Below are 15978 nucleotides of genomic sequence, written 5' to 3'. Positions count from 1 at the left end.
AAAAAAAATAATTTTCTGAAATGACGCAGAAGTTAATCTGTCTTTTATTTTGAAACAAGAGCAACCGGATATTTCGTATTAACGTTGTTGTGGAGGTGTCGAGATGGCGTCCCAGCAGCAGCAAGCTGTTGGTCAAATTTCTCAAGCCAATTTACAACAAACTGCATCAATGCAGCAGCAGCAGCAGCAACAGCAGCAGCAGCAGCAGCAACAGCTCAGTCAACAGCAAGACTTTGATCCAGTTCATCGATTTAAGATGCTTATTCCGCAGCTGAAGGAGAGTTTACAGGTAATTACCCCGCTATTAGCGAGCTAAGTACTAGACAATGGATACTGTTGATGCTAATCTGTCTGCTTTAATTTAAAATAGAATCTGATGAAAGTTGCAGCATTGAATTTGACTCATAACACTTCAATCGACAACGGCATGTAAGTACAGTGTCAGTACTTTTTACTGAGGTCCGTTTTAACCTCAGTAAGTTAGCTCTTGTTTTCTGTAACGTGTTTCTTGTTTCTGTCTGTTCAGTAAAAGCAGCGACACTTCTGTTCAGCGTTTTGATAAAAGTTTAGAGGAGTTTTACGCCCTCTGTGACCAAGTGGAACTGTGTTTGGTAAGCATGGACCAGTTACTATTATATTTTCTGCACCACTTGGACATTTCTCCTCCCACATTCGTCAAAATACAGCCAAAACTGGACAATTGACACCAATTTCTCATCATTTGTTGATAAAATCGCATCCAGTCCACATATGTAAAGAAATCAAAGCATAGATATCCATAAATTTATGCGTAATAATTGAAAGGACACTGGAGAAACCTGGTGAGATTTTCGTGTCAGTTGAGCCTTTAGACATACACTCCTGATCAAAATCTTAAGACCAGTTAAAAAACTGCAAGAATTTTCATTTTGCACTATTGGATCTTAAGAAGGTTCTAAGTAGAGCTTCACAATGTTAAAAGAAGCAATCAGTGTAAGAGACAAAAACTTTTGAGCAGGGAATTAATTGAAAACTGCATTTACACTCAAACATTTTTTCAGCTGATCAAAAGTTTAAGACCATAGCTCAACCCCCCCCGAAAACCCCCCAAAACAGAAATCAAAGTGTCCAAAAAAAGGACTCAGTAATGAGTAGCTCCACTATTCTTGTTGATGACTTCAAACAATCGTTTAGGCTTGATGCCAGTGTTTCCAGGAGGCTAGTGGAAACGTTGCTCCAAGTGTTGAAGATGGCTTCACGAAGGGCATCCACTGTCTGGAACTGATGTCCATTTTTGTAAACGTCCCTTGCCATCCATCCCCAAATGTTCTCAAGTGGGTTTAGATCCTGGGTACATGCAGGATGGTCCAAAAGAGTGATGTTATTCTCTTGGAAGAGCTCCTTTGTCAGGCGGGCATTGTGAACTGCAGCATTGTCCTTTTAAAAAACCCGATCATTACCACACAGACGAGGGCCCTCAGTCATGAGGGATGCCCGCTGCAACATCTCCACATAGCCAGCTGCTGTTTGACGCCCCTGCACAACCTGAAGCTCCATTGTTCCATTGAAGGAAAACGCACCCCAAATCATGATGGCGCCCCCCACCACTGTGCCGTGTAGAAAACATCTCAGGTGGGATCTCCTTGACATGCCAGTAATGTTGGAAGCCATCAAGACCATCAAGATTACATTTTTTCTCATCAGAGAAGACAATTTTCTTCCACCTTTCAATGTCCCATGTTTGGTGCATCCTTGCAAAAGTCCAAACGGGCAATTTTGTGGCGTTGAAGAAGACAAGGCCTTTGAAGACGTTTTTTGTTTCTGAAGCCCTTCTCTCGCAGATGCCGTCTGATGGTTATTGGGTTGCAATCAGCACCAGTAATGGCCTTAATTTGGGTAGAGGATCGTCCCATGTCTTGACGGACAGCCAATCGGATCCTGCGGCTCAGAGCTGGTGAAATTTTTTTGGGTCTATCACTTGACTTTTTGGTTCCATAATCCTCAGGATCATTTAAAAAATGCAAAATGACTGTCTTACTGCGTCCAACCTCAGCAGCGATGGCACGTTGTGAGAGGCCTTGCTTATGCAGCTCAGCAATCCTACCACGTTCAAAGTCAGTGAGCAAAAAAGCTCACTGACTTTGACAGAAAATGACATGGAATCCAGATTTTTGCGCAGCTTTTGGCTTTTAAAGACGATGGTCTTAGACTTTTGATCAGCTGAAAAAAATCATGTTTGAGTGTAAATAGAGTTTTCAGAAAATTCCCTGCTCAAAAGTTCTCGTCTCTTGCACTGATTTTTTCCTTCAACATTGTGAAGCTCTACTTAGAACCTTCTTAAGATCCAATAGTGCAAAATGCTAATTCTTGCAATTTTTTGACTGGTCTTAAGATTTTGATCAGGATATTTACTTTGAAAATTGGTGATGTGTTTAAAGCTTTTTTCTTGATTTATTGAATTAGGATTTAAGGGCTTTAGTAATCAGGTGATGTTTATTTTGTACCATGTATAATGTTGTAATTGGTAGCTTTAAATTTTCTAAGATTTATAACATTTTAATATTAATATTGTGTTTTTACGACTTACACATTTTTCCATTCTTTTTGTAGCGCCTGGCGTACGAGTGCCTGTCTCAGAGCATTGACAGCGCCAAGCATTCCCCCAATTTGGTCCCTACAGCCACAAAGCCGGACACGGTGCAGACGGAGTCCATGTCCTACGCTCAGTACCTCAGCATGATCAAGTCTCAGATCTCCTGTGCCAAAGATATCCACAATGCTTTGCTGGAGTGCGCCAAGAAGATCGCGGGAAAAGGACAGCCTCAAGGCATCATGTAGACTCGGACTGAATATTCTTATTCTATTTTTATTTTTTAATTTCTCATGACAAGAAGAAGCAAAGCCACAATTTCTCAGTTTTTTTTGTTGTGGTTTGTAAATGCTGTGTAAATATTCCTGATAGTTATGCTTTATGGTGACCAGCAGGAGGCGACAAAGTTTTCAAGAACTATTTTGTAAGGTATTTGTATTGACGATTAAAACCTCTGCTCATGTTTTCTTTTTTTATTTAGTATGAACTGTAAAATATGCAAAATATTTATATATCTGTTAATGCAAAAGCTGAAAAAAACCAAGGAGCCGACAAATAAAAAAGGTCAAATGTTGATGAACTAATTAAATGGCTAAGCTATGCATGGTTTAGCAACAAACTACACCGTGTAGGCATGCAGAAACAAATTTACAACTTCACCAAAAAGGTGGCAAATCCTTTACTTGTATGGAGCAAGTTTTTGAGTTGAACAAAAACTATCCATGTCCGAGGCACATGAGTGTCTTTGGTCTGCATGCTGCTGTGTTATGGTGCGATAATACAAGCATGTGAAAGTGGTGCATGGCCGGCCAGCAGCTGGCCAACACCTCAGCCACATCTGAGCTACTGACGAGTGCTGCCATCCAAAAATACTTCTCCGGGTCACCAGCATGCACAGAAAGTTCAAAGCATACTTGCGCATTCATAAACCTGATATGCTGTTTTATTAAAGCTAAACTGTTGAGCAGACATCTGATATGGGGAAATGAGTAAGAAGAAAAGATAGGATCAGGTTCATTCACACAACTTTATTTTCAGACATCCTGAACTGGCAGACCTCACTTTTAACACAAAACGTACAAGAAAAAAAAAAAAAATCTTCATTTAGCGAGAGTAATCCCTGCGTTCGTCTACACTCTGCAATAAAGCACAAAGTTCAAAAAGTAAAAACTAACCAATATAAAAAGATTAAGGGCAAGTGTGTTTGTACAAAGATTTCAGTATTTAAAACAGACACTAAAGAGAAACAAAACCGGATATATTCTATGTGCATTGCTTTATTTTACAACAAAAAGTATGAACATTGGCACCTGTTTATAAGCTAAAAAGATAATGTTTACATGACGTGTAAAATTCTATTTTTCAGATTTTCTGACAAAAATGCTGGTGACACAGCATAATGTGGTTTCTTGGTGGGAATGATGTGGACATGTTATGTGTTCAAAGCTTGAGATATAGCTTTATAACCTAATGCTGCTTTAAACTTCTCAGCTTTATCCCTGACTTGCTGTTCCTTTCGTCTTCGTGATGCTGCTTGCTCACTAATGCTCTCTAACAAACCTCATTGGCCTTCATAGAACATCTCCATTCAAACAAAGATTAAATCATACACTTTTTTTTACCAATTAGATGAACCCTGAAGACGATTGGTTACGCTGGATTTCCTTCATGGTTGTCAAAGTAATCATGACACAATTATGTAATACTTTGTGTTGGCTTATATTAAATCCCAATATTTTGGATTTCATTGAAGTCAATGTGATAGTAGTTTGTGATTGTAATGTGAGAAGACACCATTGGGCTAATGCAGTCTTTTACTTCCATCAGATTATCTGTTGATTTATTTTGCTTTGTGGCTTGGAGCTAAACAGGAACTCAAAGTATGTTACTCTGATCTGCTTAGTTAGTGCTCCTGTAGTCATTTTACTGTTTCAGTTGTACCTGAAAAGAAGCTCCATAGACTGAGATCAAGCCTTTTAGAGGCTTGATAATTATTCATCAGTTTAAACCAGATGTGATGGAACAAGGAAGCATCTGTAACATACACTACGGCGTGTGCATCACAGAACAGATATGCGCGACATAATATTTTGTGTCCAGCTATAATAGATTCTTTCTCTGTTTCATGTGCTGTGTGTTTCTGGGGTTGGGGGGAAGGCACCACTTTGAACTGCGAGATGTGTAAATGGCTTTAATTACACGTAAGCACAGAGGCATCAGTATTCGTACTCGGTGTTGCCTGAGCCTTGACGTCCAGCCTTTCTCCTACGATGACCTCTGGAAAAAAAATAGACAAAAAGCTAAATAAGCACCAAAAGTAGTCACAATTTGATTAATCTCAACTCTTAAGAAGTTTGAACCGTTTGCTGTGTACTCAGCAGACAAATGACGTGTTAATACTGACCTACAGGGATGCTCAGGACTACCAAGCTGACGTTGCATTGGGCCAGGCATGTGGACTGGTGACAGAAGCCTGGATACCTTCTGCTGCCATTCATTGTCAAAAGAGTCTGCTTCAGCTGCGGGGAGTAAGATAATGTTTAGAGTTACAGTCAGACTATCTTACAGGGCAGAGCTGCAAAGCTTTCACATACATTCATTCATATTCACGAAATCCTGTTTAAGCTCTTCGGCTCCAGTTTGCCTGTTGTGTCTCTTCTCAACAACATGCTGTCTGTCCTTGATTTGGTGTCCAATTTTCATCTTCTCCAGACCGCTTTCTGAGTCTTTAACAGCTTGACATGTCTCCTTTATCTGGGAGAGACAGCAGCGTTAAAGCTGTTAGAGTCATAATCTTTAAACAACATGTTCATTTATGTCTAAAGAGTTTAGTGAATCTATGAGATTGTTTCATGTTGATAATAAATTCATGCAAGATTGCGCCAAGAAATCGCCTAGTGACTGAAATCGAACTATTTTTGGCTCAACTGGGCCTGAACATCACAGACGATCCCAAGCATCCTCTTCTTTAGGATGTAATACAAAAAAAAAAAATGTCTTCAGTCAGAGGCTTCGTCAGAGGCACTGTAATAAACACCACTATAGGAGATCCTCCATCACCCTCTACTAACAGCTCTTTGAAGAAACTTGGGTAGTTTAAGCTACAATATTTATTTTCCTTTTGAGATTAATGAAGTACTTTTGCACTAAATTGAATTGAAATGTCAGCCATGTAAGCTTCTCACATTTCCATCACACACAGTGTGACATCTCCTCTAGTCCCAACATAAATAACTAATGATAGCTTGTGACAGGAAGGCTGTTAAAGAATACTTTAAACACCAATAATTGGAGCTTTTAAACAGGAGCTGGAATTGGTTAAAATCAATTACTTACCAAAAAAAAAAAAAAAAACAGATCTGAAATTATAGCTAAAAAGATCATTGCATATCTAGATAAATGTGCCAATAATAGCATCATGAATGTTTCTATTTAGAGAGTTTAACTTCAACTTTAGTTCATATTTTCTACAGACAGATTTTTTTTTTTTAGCATCTCTAGACATAAAGCAGGATTCTTCAGCACATCACCACTCATGTACTACAACACTTACTCCTCCCGGGGCGCAGCGAGTCGACGTAGTCGCCTGGAAGACCTTTGGAGGCTCATCTCCAACTTTTGAAAATGACATTACCGATGATGACCTGAATGAGTGGCCGTTTGCAGCTGGTGACACGTCCTCCAAAAAAAAACCCCCCCAAAAAAACCCCACAAGCACAGAGCGTAACATAAGACAGCTTTCACTTAAAAATAGATTTTATTGCTACTTATTTAGCACCATCTATAGAAATAAACAAAAAAGTGTTTATTAGTGAACTCACAAAACCTCTGCTCATTTCATCCATGTTTGTTCTCATGTTGGACATCATGTTGCCAAACATGCTGACAGGGTTCTGCATCATGTCCTGCTCAGACATAAAAGGAAATCACGATGAAAAGTCACTTTAAAAGCTGTACACTATGCTTGATGGTCACTTCACATTAACAAGTCATAAACAGCTGCATCATGTAGGTAAAAAAAACAACATGCATTTACATGCAGAAATATTTTTTTATGTGAATAACCACAATAATAGTGAGCAAACAATCCAAAAGAGGAAAACAAAAGAAGTCACTGAACTCTCACAAACTCTGATTATTGTTCCTGCCAAACATTGAAAGAAAGCCAGTACTTTGATAATAACCTGACCAGGCTGTTAATAATCATTAATGTTTGTTAATTATCGCTAAAGCTAAGGCACCAACCTTATGTTCTAAATAAAATGTACCAATCCCTCTGGCACTAATTGAATACGCCCAAATGAGACAGGAATCTCTCAAAAGACAATAAAATAAGTATCTGTTTAAGATATTTGGCACATTTAGGTTTATCACAAAGTAAGGAAGCACTTCAGTGATTACTCCTCATTTTGATTACTGTTTTTATTTATTGCTTGTTGTCCTATATTCATAGAATGACAGTACTGGTGCACTAATAATGCATCCTTACTAATGGAAATTACTTGCAATGAGTATTCAAGCAAAACCCACTCGTTTGCTGGATAATGCTAAAATCAGTCAGCTGCGGTTAGAGCATGCAGTCGGTCAGGTGAGTTTCTTTACACGCACAGACCCGACTCACCGTGCTGCCAAAAGGCAACAGTGACTGGCTCATGTCCTGAAGATTCAAACGATATCAGTTTAGCATCTGAATAGCTGCATGTTACAAAGACATGTTAAGACACGGAGATCTTCTATTTAAATCAACAGGTCTTGAAAAAGCACACACATTCATATTTCTTATACTTGTCTGCATTCTAACACATCAAAACTGATAAACACAAAACGGCACCTAATTGTGAAGTGGAAGGAAATATAACGTAGTTTTCAAATAAAAGCGTCTGTTGAAAAAAAGTGCCGTCTGTTTGCATTGTAGAACCAATTTTTACTAAAACTACAGCTCTGTTTCTTGGGTTTGTTTCATCCCAGGGCTGTGAGTGTAGACCAAAACCTTTGCCTTTTCTCCTTTATAAAATGACACAAGTTTAGTCAGAGTGAATTAAAAAAAAACATCCGTAGATTTTTTTTCCCCCCATCAGAACAACAAATGGTTGTCAGCAAAAAAAAAAAAAAACATGTTTCTTGAAGTTGTTCCCAGTAAGTGACTAGGTTTTCTTCCACTACTTGAAACAAACCCACACAGCAAAGATTTTGTTTTTTTTTAAAGGCGACAAACTTTTTGTAGCTGGAAACACCTCGACGTTGATAAAAATGGAGCAGCCTCCCACGTCCTGAGTCTGAGCTCTGCCTGCCAAGACCACAGGTGTTTTGTGACCGCACGGTCTTGACCAAACATCTCAACAGCTATCGCTATGTGTGTGTGTGGATTTTCTGGGGTTGCAATGTGCAGGGTTATCGTGTGTAATCAGTGGGGTGTTGAATGACTTGTGTTCCATGTGTAATTTGGTTGCATTGCCAGAGATTAGAGTGGGTTTAACACTGAAAGCGAGCCTCATTCTAGGAAGGCTGTAGTGGGCCGGGCTGGTCCAGTCAGGACATGACTCTCCGGGGGCTAAAGGGGGGTTGCAGAGTTCACGGCTGCACTCTCAGCTCTTTTCAAAAGGTCAAGCTGATGTAAAAACGCTCCCAAACTGCCAATTTTATCCCACCGTGGCATCTATGAACTAATAAATGTCAGTTGGATAGCAGTATGCAGTATATTTAGACATGAGAGAGAGAGTGCAAACAAAGTTAAACAGATACACTCGTCCACACACTGGCAAAAATCTTAAGGGGTTCTGAAATTTCACAATTTTTTTTATGTTTCTTTCACTGTGATTTTGAACGGAACCAACTGATCCAACACATTCAAATAAGAGATGAGAAAAGTAAGATGCACATAGTTTTCATAAATTCACTTTCATCACCTCCTCTACCCTGCAGTAGTAAGAACAAAAACTATTTGATTTAAGCATCTGAAAAGTATTTATTTGACAACTTAAATATTTTTTTTCACCTTTTATTCATTACACTTAAATGTTTCAGATCATTAAACAAATTTTTTATATCAGAGAAGATAGCTGGGTAAATCAAAAGAAAGAAAGTTTTTAAATTATTTAATTTCTTGGGGGACAAAAAGCAGTCCAGATAAACCAATCTATAGGTTTTCTGAAAATCTGTGCCAGTTTTATGAATGAGAAAATGTTCACTTTTATCTTCCTAGGCTAAGGAAAATGTTCCCAAATGTCTTGGGTATCATCAAGATGTTTCCTTACAAAGTGTTTGATGGGCCTTTGAATACTTGTTGCAGTGGTTTCTCCCCATGGATACCATTTTTACCCAGTCTCTTTTCTCATTTTGAATAATGAACCTGGATCCTAATTGAGGTCAGCAGTGTTCCTCAATTCTTTTTCGTCCTCCTGATTTGTTGAGTCGTTAATGTGCTTCTGGAGTAATTTTGGTGGATTGTTCATTCGCAACAATTTTACTGAGCTTATCTTTTCTGACATCAAAAAGATTTAAGTGTAACAAAGAAATAACAAGAACCGCAGACATTTTTTAAATCCACAACTGTGACATCAAGCAAACACAACACTGTTTATCATTATTATTATTAAGCCTTGGCACACTACAGCTTATTTCAATAATCTAATATGGCATTAGTGTTGTTATTTACAATCACATTTGTAAACAGGTGCCTTGATGAATGGAGGCTGTGAATGGTAACCCAAACCAGACACCGTAGGTGTTGGCAAAAGAGAGAAATGTGAGAACTCGGCTGTCGAGGAAGGTGGACGTTTCTTCCCACTGGGATTCTCATCACAGAAGCAAGTAGCGCAACCATCCAAACTTGTGTGAATATTGCGAGCTGGAACTGTGGGTTAGTGTGCCTACAAGCATATTCTGGAGCCATATGTGTGTGTTCTTCGGATGTGTCTCCGTGTGCACATTTGTGCCCGTGATACTGGAGAACAGCTTGGGAGCGAGGCTGTCTGTCATCTAGCTGCTAATGCAGCAGCGATGCCAAGTTCTGCGAAACAGACGGACGAAAAGAGCAACAATGAGGGAATAGAGTGCCCATGACATCTGAACACAGAACACATGCCGCGTCAAAGCCAGCAATCTGAGCGCCGCGGCTTCAGGATTTCCACCGCTGCCGGTCTCAACTTCCTCTGACCGCGAGGGACATCAGAAAGCATTTTTTTTTTTTTATATCAATAAACAGTGCATATCCTGGTTAATACGAGTTGGTTGCATACATCTTCTCATATTTTATGATTCTATTGATCACTTCTAAGTACTGAGAGAGCACACTGCTTGGGACTGAGGTCACACTTCTGATGTAAGCCATTATCAAGGATAAATATACCAGCTCTCATGGGAGACTTGGATTAAAGCAGGTGACTCCGGCTAAGTTTGACTCAGCGGATCAAATATACACCACTTCTCTGCATACAGTACATGTTCTTATTATTATTACAAGCCAGAGAAATTAACACCACAATGGTAAGGAGCAAGTTGGGTGAAACGACACAAATGAACCAAACCGTCAATGGGGAATTACAGAGGTATCCATTATCACCTACTTCAATATCTTTTTGGTGGGATTTGTGAAAAACCAACACAAAGTAGTGCTCAACAGTGAAGTGGAAGGAAAAAGATACAAAGTTCAGAATATATATAATTACTTTTTTTTTTAACCAATAAAATCAAACAAGTATAGCATGTAATCTGCTCTTTTTACAATTTTACACCCAAATAAAATACAGCTGCCTTCAAACGTCACCTAATTATGCATGTAATTTTTATCTCAACATGTTCTGAGGAGGCGTTAAGAGGTTTGGACATTAGAGAATGACAAGCGTCCCGAACAGGAAGGAGCCCACCACGCAAGTCAGCTGACTTTACAGCAGAGTCGGTTTATACGCAGGTTTGTCACTCCACAAAATATGGCTCATGAAGTGTAACAAGAAGAAAGTAATTGAAGAAATGCCCACGTTAAAGTTCAGCAATAGTCGTGAAGCCATCAGAAGGTTCTATTTTTAGATGAGAACAAAGTGTAAGTTTATCTGGACGGTTATGGGTGGTTAGACCCGTAATCAGTGGGTCGCCGGTTCAATCCCTGTTCCGTCTGCCAAAACACTTCAGACCACCTTGCCTGTTGGTGCAGCTGTGTGTGTGTGAGATTCGGTGAATGACTGACAGTTGTGTTAACAGCAGTGACTTGATAAAGTGCTACAGGCTATTTACCGCTGCCATAAAAGAAAATGTGAAAGACACGCTTTCTGGAGAACATGTTTTGTAACCCAAAATACACATTCCTCATTGAGAAGCATGGTGGTGGCGGCATCATACTCTTTTGGCATGCCATTCTTTAGAAGAGATAGAGAAGCAGGCCAGGGTTCAGATTTATACATAAAAAAAAACACACTAAAGTTTGTAGCTATAGTGTGAAAGATGCGAATCCCTTTGAACAGTGCTGTCAAATCTCGCTGATTTCAACAAATGTTCGAATCCAGAGAAGTTGTTTTCAAAAAGAAATGCACGAAAATATCCAAGAGGTCTGTGTATGCAATTATAAGAAAACAGTGTGTTAGTGGAACAATGTGCTATAAATAGGCCTTCTAACCGTTGGGAGAGGCCAACGGGGTTGCCGTCCTACATAACCAGAGACAAACATGGCCAATCACCTCTGCAAGTGGAGTATCGGTTACAGTGGAAGTGGCCAGTTTTCGGAGCCTAACCTTAGTAAACACAGCGCTTCTTCAGGAGAAAGCACTGGACATCTTACAGTACGACTGAAACACATAATTGGAGGGATGTAACAAAGGAGAGCAGTGCATCGTCTAAATTTGAGGAGAGGTGTTCGTTTTGTTTTAAAATCTACGTTCTCACCCGACGCTCATTTCTTCGATCAAAAGAAGGCCTTGGAAGTTCGACCACGTCCCGTCCACGGTTTCTCCCATCTGTGATGCGTGTGCTAAGGTGGGAAGAAGACCTTGGAAGTTCGACCACGTCCCGTCCACGGTTTCTCCCATCTGTGATGCGTGTGCTGAAGTGGGAAGAAGGCCTTGGAAGTTCGGCCACCTCCCATCCACGGTTTCTCCCATCTGTGATGCATGTGCTAAAGTGGGAAGAAGGCCTTGGAAGTTCGACCACGTCCCGTCCACGGTTTCTCCCATCTGTGATGCGTGTGCTGAAGTGGGAAGAAGGCCTTGGAAGTTCGGCCACCTCCCATCCACGGTTTCTCCCATCTGTGATGCGTGTGCAAAAGTGGGAACCAAATGGTTCGGAGAAACTGCGCATCATCCGCCTCATGTGCTCTCTATGAGCACGGAATGGATCCCTGAAGAAAGACAGAGTGAAAGAAAACACAAAAAAAGGGCAGTTTAGCAATCACATAGACTTGTGAAGGATACATGATTTCCAAAGGTTTTTGCATAAAAGGTGCGACGTGTACATGTAAGCAAGCCCCTCTGACTAAATCATTTTTCAAAATCCCTTTTTGAGAGAGTTCAAGTTATGAGTATATCAGCTTTGAGGATCCAGAGCCTTGCCAAGTTCTTCTTCACAAAAGTAAGACTGAGTGAAAAGCATCTTGACACAGATTCTCAATTAGAAGCTACCTCACCTTTTGATAGAAGATCATTCATAATTTTTTTTTTCTAAACACCTCATGGAAGTTTGCTTTAACCGTTGAAACACTTCTATGTTATTTGCATTTTTATCTTTCAGAACAAACTTCCATAATGAAAGAATGAATTCATTTTTTTGCAGTTATATTAAAACTCAGAGAAAGTACAAAGTTGTGGGCTGTGACCAAGAAACAGACAGCCATTTTTACTCCTCACACAATAACTTTACACATACAATGCATTAAAATATACTGAGGAAAAACTAATGCAATTATAACTATAACTGTATAACCTAGCCCTGCTTTAAACTTCTCTAAAACTTTATCCCTGACCTAGCAGGTGTGTTCCTTGAGCTTCATGATGCTGATTGTTTATTAATGATTTCTAAAAACCCCAGAGGCCTCCAAAGAACAGCTGGAAGGCAATCATATTTTAGGGATAACAGGCTGAATACATGTGCACGACACACCTTTTTGATTTCAATAAAAAAAAGAAAGAAATTCACTAATGTGCTTTTTTGGAGATCTACTGAAAAAGAAAATAAAATACATTTAAGTTTGTGGTTGTAACTTGAAGAAGTTTTAGGGTTGTGAATACTTTTGTAAGGAACTGCAATTTCACAAAACGACTCCTTTTTCCTCTCTCAACTCGGAGCTTTCCGTAAATGAATTCTTCAATGAAAGCACCACCATGAAATTAGAAGCACCCCCTAAAATAAATTTAGCCAGCCTTAACACTTGACTTAGAAGTCGGGTCAAGTGTGGCCACACTAACGCTCTGCAGGCCTCCGCTTATGGAACATGTCAAAGTCGGTGCAGCCCGATGACAGCGTGAACACTCACTGAGACATGAACAGAAAGTGTCTCTAAACGTATTTTATTTACCTCTTCACTTAAATCTGTTAAAAACTTCACATAATTGAGTTTTTTATTTGGTTTGTAAACGTTTTATCCTCAGCAGATGTTGCTAGGTAACTTAAAATTAAACAACTTTTCCATACAAGCTCATGACACTTTTTTAAGGATTAAATTGCGCATTGTGTTACATTTCCTGACACTTAAAATTTGTTTACCCACTATTAAAAAAAATTAGGCTGTTTAGATTTATAATAATGTCGGAAAATTCGAAATGTGTCTTCAATTCAAGCTAGAAAATTCTAACGTGTAAATTACTGCCCAGTTTTAGGAACTTACGAAAAGAATGGGTCCTCATCGAAATCCTCCAGCATGCTGTTGTACATTTCCGCTGGTTCCTAAAGACGTAGATATTTCTTTGTTGTCGTTTCTGATATGACTTCACGACCAACACTCACGTCCCCGCTTCGAAACTAACAACAGCAGCTGATCCCGAGAGTGATTAGAACCAAAGTCACTCTGACACCGGCCACGTGATACAACTTCGACACTCCTATTGGCTGTTGTTTGGGTTCCATCCACGCGCTGTCTGGTGGGGTTGGCTGCTATGGCAACAGCACTCTAGAAATTTCTTATAAAACTCATGTGGTTTATCGCTCTAGTCTAGTACACATTACTACAAATGTACTTGTCCTTATCAGAATTTTGCTGAGAGTTAATGTCACCCAAAGTGCAGATAATTTGTTTTAGGTAGATCTATTGTTATTCTTGAACTAAATAAAAAAAAAAGATTTTTTTTACAAGGAGCACACCTAGTTCGCACAAACCTGTAGAACATTTATTTTTTTGCAAATGCAAGTATGTCATACAACCAAATTTAACGTGGGCTTACGTATTGAGTTATATTATGTTCTTAATTATTATTTCATTTTGACACCAAGTGTCTGGAGACTATAATAGCGACAGAATGTCCCAGACGCTGTATAGGTTTACCATCTGGAGGTTCCACAAATAGCTCCGTGGGTTGACTCACCTCCATGAATCTATCTCAACTAGCAACACAACACTGAGAAAACACAAACTTAAATCCCTCAGTAGTACGCATGAGTAGAAGGAATAAAATTCAAGGCAGAGTACAGTGTTACAGTTTTGGTCAGAAGTTTATATCCAGTCAGTCGTGCTAAACGTTTAATGATACATGTACATTTCTTCTTCCAGGTGTAAGGAAGACTATACAACATATAACTTTAGTGATTTAAAAAAAACTGAGGAAGGGAAGCTGGTTCGGATTTTCATAAACAACCAAGTTTAGCTGATCATAAACTAGAAGCTGGTTGATTACCTGTATCACTGGTGCACCAAGAAAGACGTATTTGCTCCAGACAAATCAACACCTTTAAGATTGACTAGAGTTTGTATGTATATAGTTTTTATAATCCGAGGAGGAACAGATTGAACTCCTACATTACAATTACAAGGACTGTGTTTGGAGGATGTCAGAACACTGAGTGGTGCTGGCACCATGTTGAGGTTTTTTTTTTCATTGTCAGTGGCACTGGTGGGGGGAATATTGTAGACCTTTAAATTCTTAAATGTAATCTTAAATCAGAAGCCACAGTTGAAATTGAGAAAAGATTGAAATTTCCAACAGGATGAGGAGCCCAAACACTCAGAAAAGCTGGGTTTGGAACGTATACACAGGCAAACATTAAGCTTTCCTGAAATTAAATGCATGGAGGGTAATTGTAATACTGTATTTATTTGTACATATCTTTACAAATTCTGCTAAAAATTAAATTCTGATCCAAATTCAAATGTCCATTCTCTAAAAAAAGTTGCATTATCACTCCACCCTGAACAACAATCCAAACAAATCATTAAAGTCATATATAATTATGGTATTGCAGATGATTAGGATATGCAAACTTCTGTCTGGAGCAGTAAATATACTTATTTAACTTTAGAAACTCAACAAGAGCCACAGTTTTTTTTGTTAAGGAAAGAGTCATTAGTAAATTTTATTACAATGTACCCAGTCACAATTAACTTTTTATTGAAAGATAAAACATAATGTGTCAAAGTTCACATCTATGTAAAAAAAAAAAAACATCTAACAATAACAGAAATAACCAAATCAAAATCATCAACATCAGAAAAAAGCTTCACAAAAGTGGGGACAGGCATTGTTGTGATGTTCCAAAAGACGACACGATGAGACTGAAAGTGAAGACCTGAACTAAAAACCACGCTGGGAACAAAATGCTCTTGTTGGACGCTGTTGGTCTTCAGGCTACAGGACTCCCCATCAGTCGTTCCTGTCGCAGTGAATTCAATCTGCTCAGCCAGAGATCTTCAGTCGTCTCTTTATCCATGAACAACTGCAGGCCAGCAGAGAGAGGAGATGACACGGTAGGAAGATTAAAGAAAGAAACGGGACCAACAGCCTGAGTGCACTCAGCTACAGGAACAGCTGGGGCAGTTGTACTTTTGCACAAGAGCCACATTTGCCCATCTCTGTTCACAAACGAGCACACAATCATACACTGACACAGATCGGAAGGGTGAAGTTTAGGGGCTCATCAACATAATCTGGAATAAAACTCCAAACTTGAACTGCAATATGAATATTTAATTATTCTGCTTTTTGCTTTGCTAATACGTACATGTTTTTTTTGTTTTGTTTGATCAAGGGGATTAGTAGTTAAAGTATTATCGTTCACCATCACAATGTACAGACTGATACCAGAGTAATTCAAAAAAAAGAAATATAGCTGTATTTGCTATCAGGTTTTGTAATATAAGAGCTTACATGGAATTTGTTTTGCTCACTTTTTTCTCTCAAACTTCCCATAAATTAACCAGCAAATAACACCTTGCGTCATAATGTTCCACACAATAAACACTTGAAAATTACTACTAAAATTATATTTTATCCAATATA

At 39.0% G+C, this 15978-nt stretch overlaps 3 protein-coding genes across 6 annotated transcripts in view; 1 reads left to right on the top strand and 2 right to left on the bottom strand.

Moving 5' to 3' along the window:
- Nucleotides 1–74: 74 nt before the first annotated feature.
- On the top strand, nt 75–3032 carry med29 (mediator complex subunit 29). Its single transcript, XM_008425693.2, has 4 exons — nt 75–289; nt 371–429; nt 527–611; nt 2590–3032. Exons 1-4 carry the CDS (start codon nt 104–106, stop codon nt 2815–2817), a joined length of 558 nt encoding a protein of 185 aa, XP_008423915.1. The 5' UTR covers nt 75–103; the 3' UTR covers nt 2818–3032.
- Nucleotides 3033–3577: 545 nt separating this feature from the next.
- On the bottom strand, nt 3578–13584 carry LOC103474597 (myeloid leukemia factor 1). Of its 3 annotated transcripts, XM_081614505.1 has the most exons (9): nt 13377–13584; nt 11444–11894; nt 7191–7226; nt 6391–6474; nt 6123–6248; nt 5164–5323; nt 4974–5088; nt 4799–4846; nt 3578–3706 (listed from the first exon to the last, which is right to left on the bottom strand). In XM_081614505.1, the coding sequence occupies exons 1-9, from the start codon at nt 13421–13423 to the stop codon at nt 3700–3702; spliced, it is 1074 nt and encodes a 357-aa protein (XP_081470631.1). In that variant the 5' UTR covers nt 13424–13584; the 3' UTR covers nt 3578–3699. The 3 variants fall into 3 exon arrangements, with proteins under 3 accessions (XP_081470631.1, XP_081470630.1, XP_081470632.1); XM_081614504.1 differs by lacking the exon at nt 3578–3706 and having other exon boundaries at nt 4741–4846; nt 13377–13583; XM_081614506.1 differs by lacking the exons at nt 3578–3706; nt 7191–7226 and having other exon boundaries at nt 4741–4846; nt 13377–13582.
- A 594-nt stretch (nt 13585–14178) lies between these two features.
- rsrc1 (arginine/serine-rich coiled-coil 1) overlaps nt 14179–15978 on the bottom strand; it is a 142467-nt gene continuing 140667 nt past the window's right edge. For both annotated transcript variants that reach the window (XM_081614507.1, XM_081614508.1), the window contains exon 10: nt 14179–15415. In XM_081614507.1, the coding sequence (XP_081470633.1) occupies nt 15323–15415 (93 nt within the window). In that variant the 3' untranslated portion in view covers nt 14179–15322. The remainder of the gene's footprint in view (nt 15416–15978) is intronic.

This window comes from Poecilia reticulata, chromosome 13 (assembly GCF_904066995.2).
Source record: "Poecilia reticulata chromosome 13, P_reticulata-male-v2, whole genome shotgun sequence".
NCBI classification, from domain to species: Eukaryota; Metazoa; Chordata; class Actinopteri; order Cyprinodontiformes; family Poeciliidae; genus Poecilia; species Poecilia reticulata.
The sequence above is the reverse complement of the archived record's forward strand: the minus strand, read 5'-3'. Positions and strand labels throughout refer to the sequence as shown.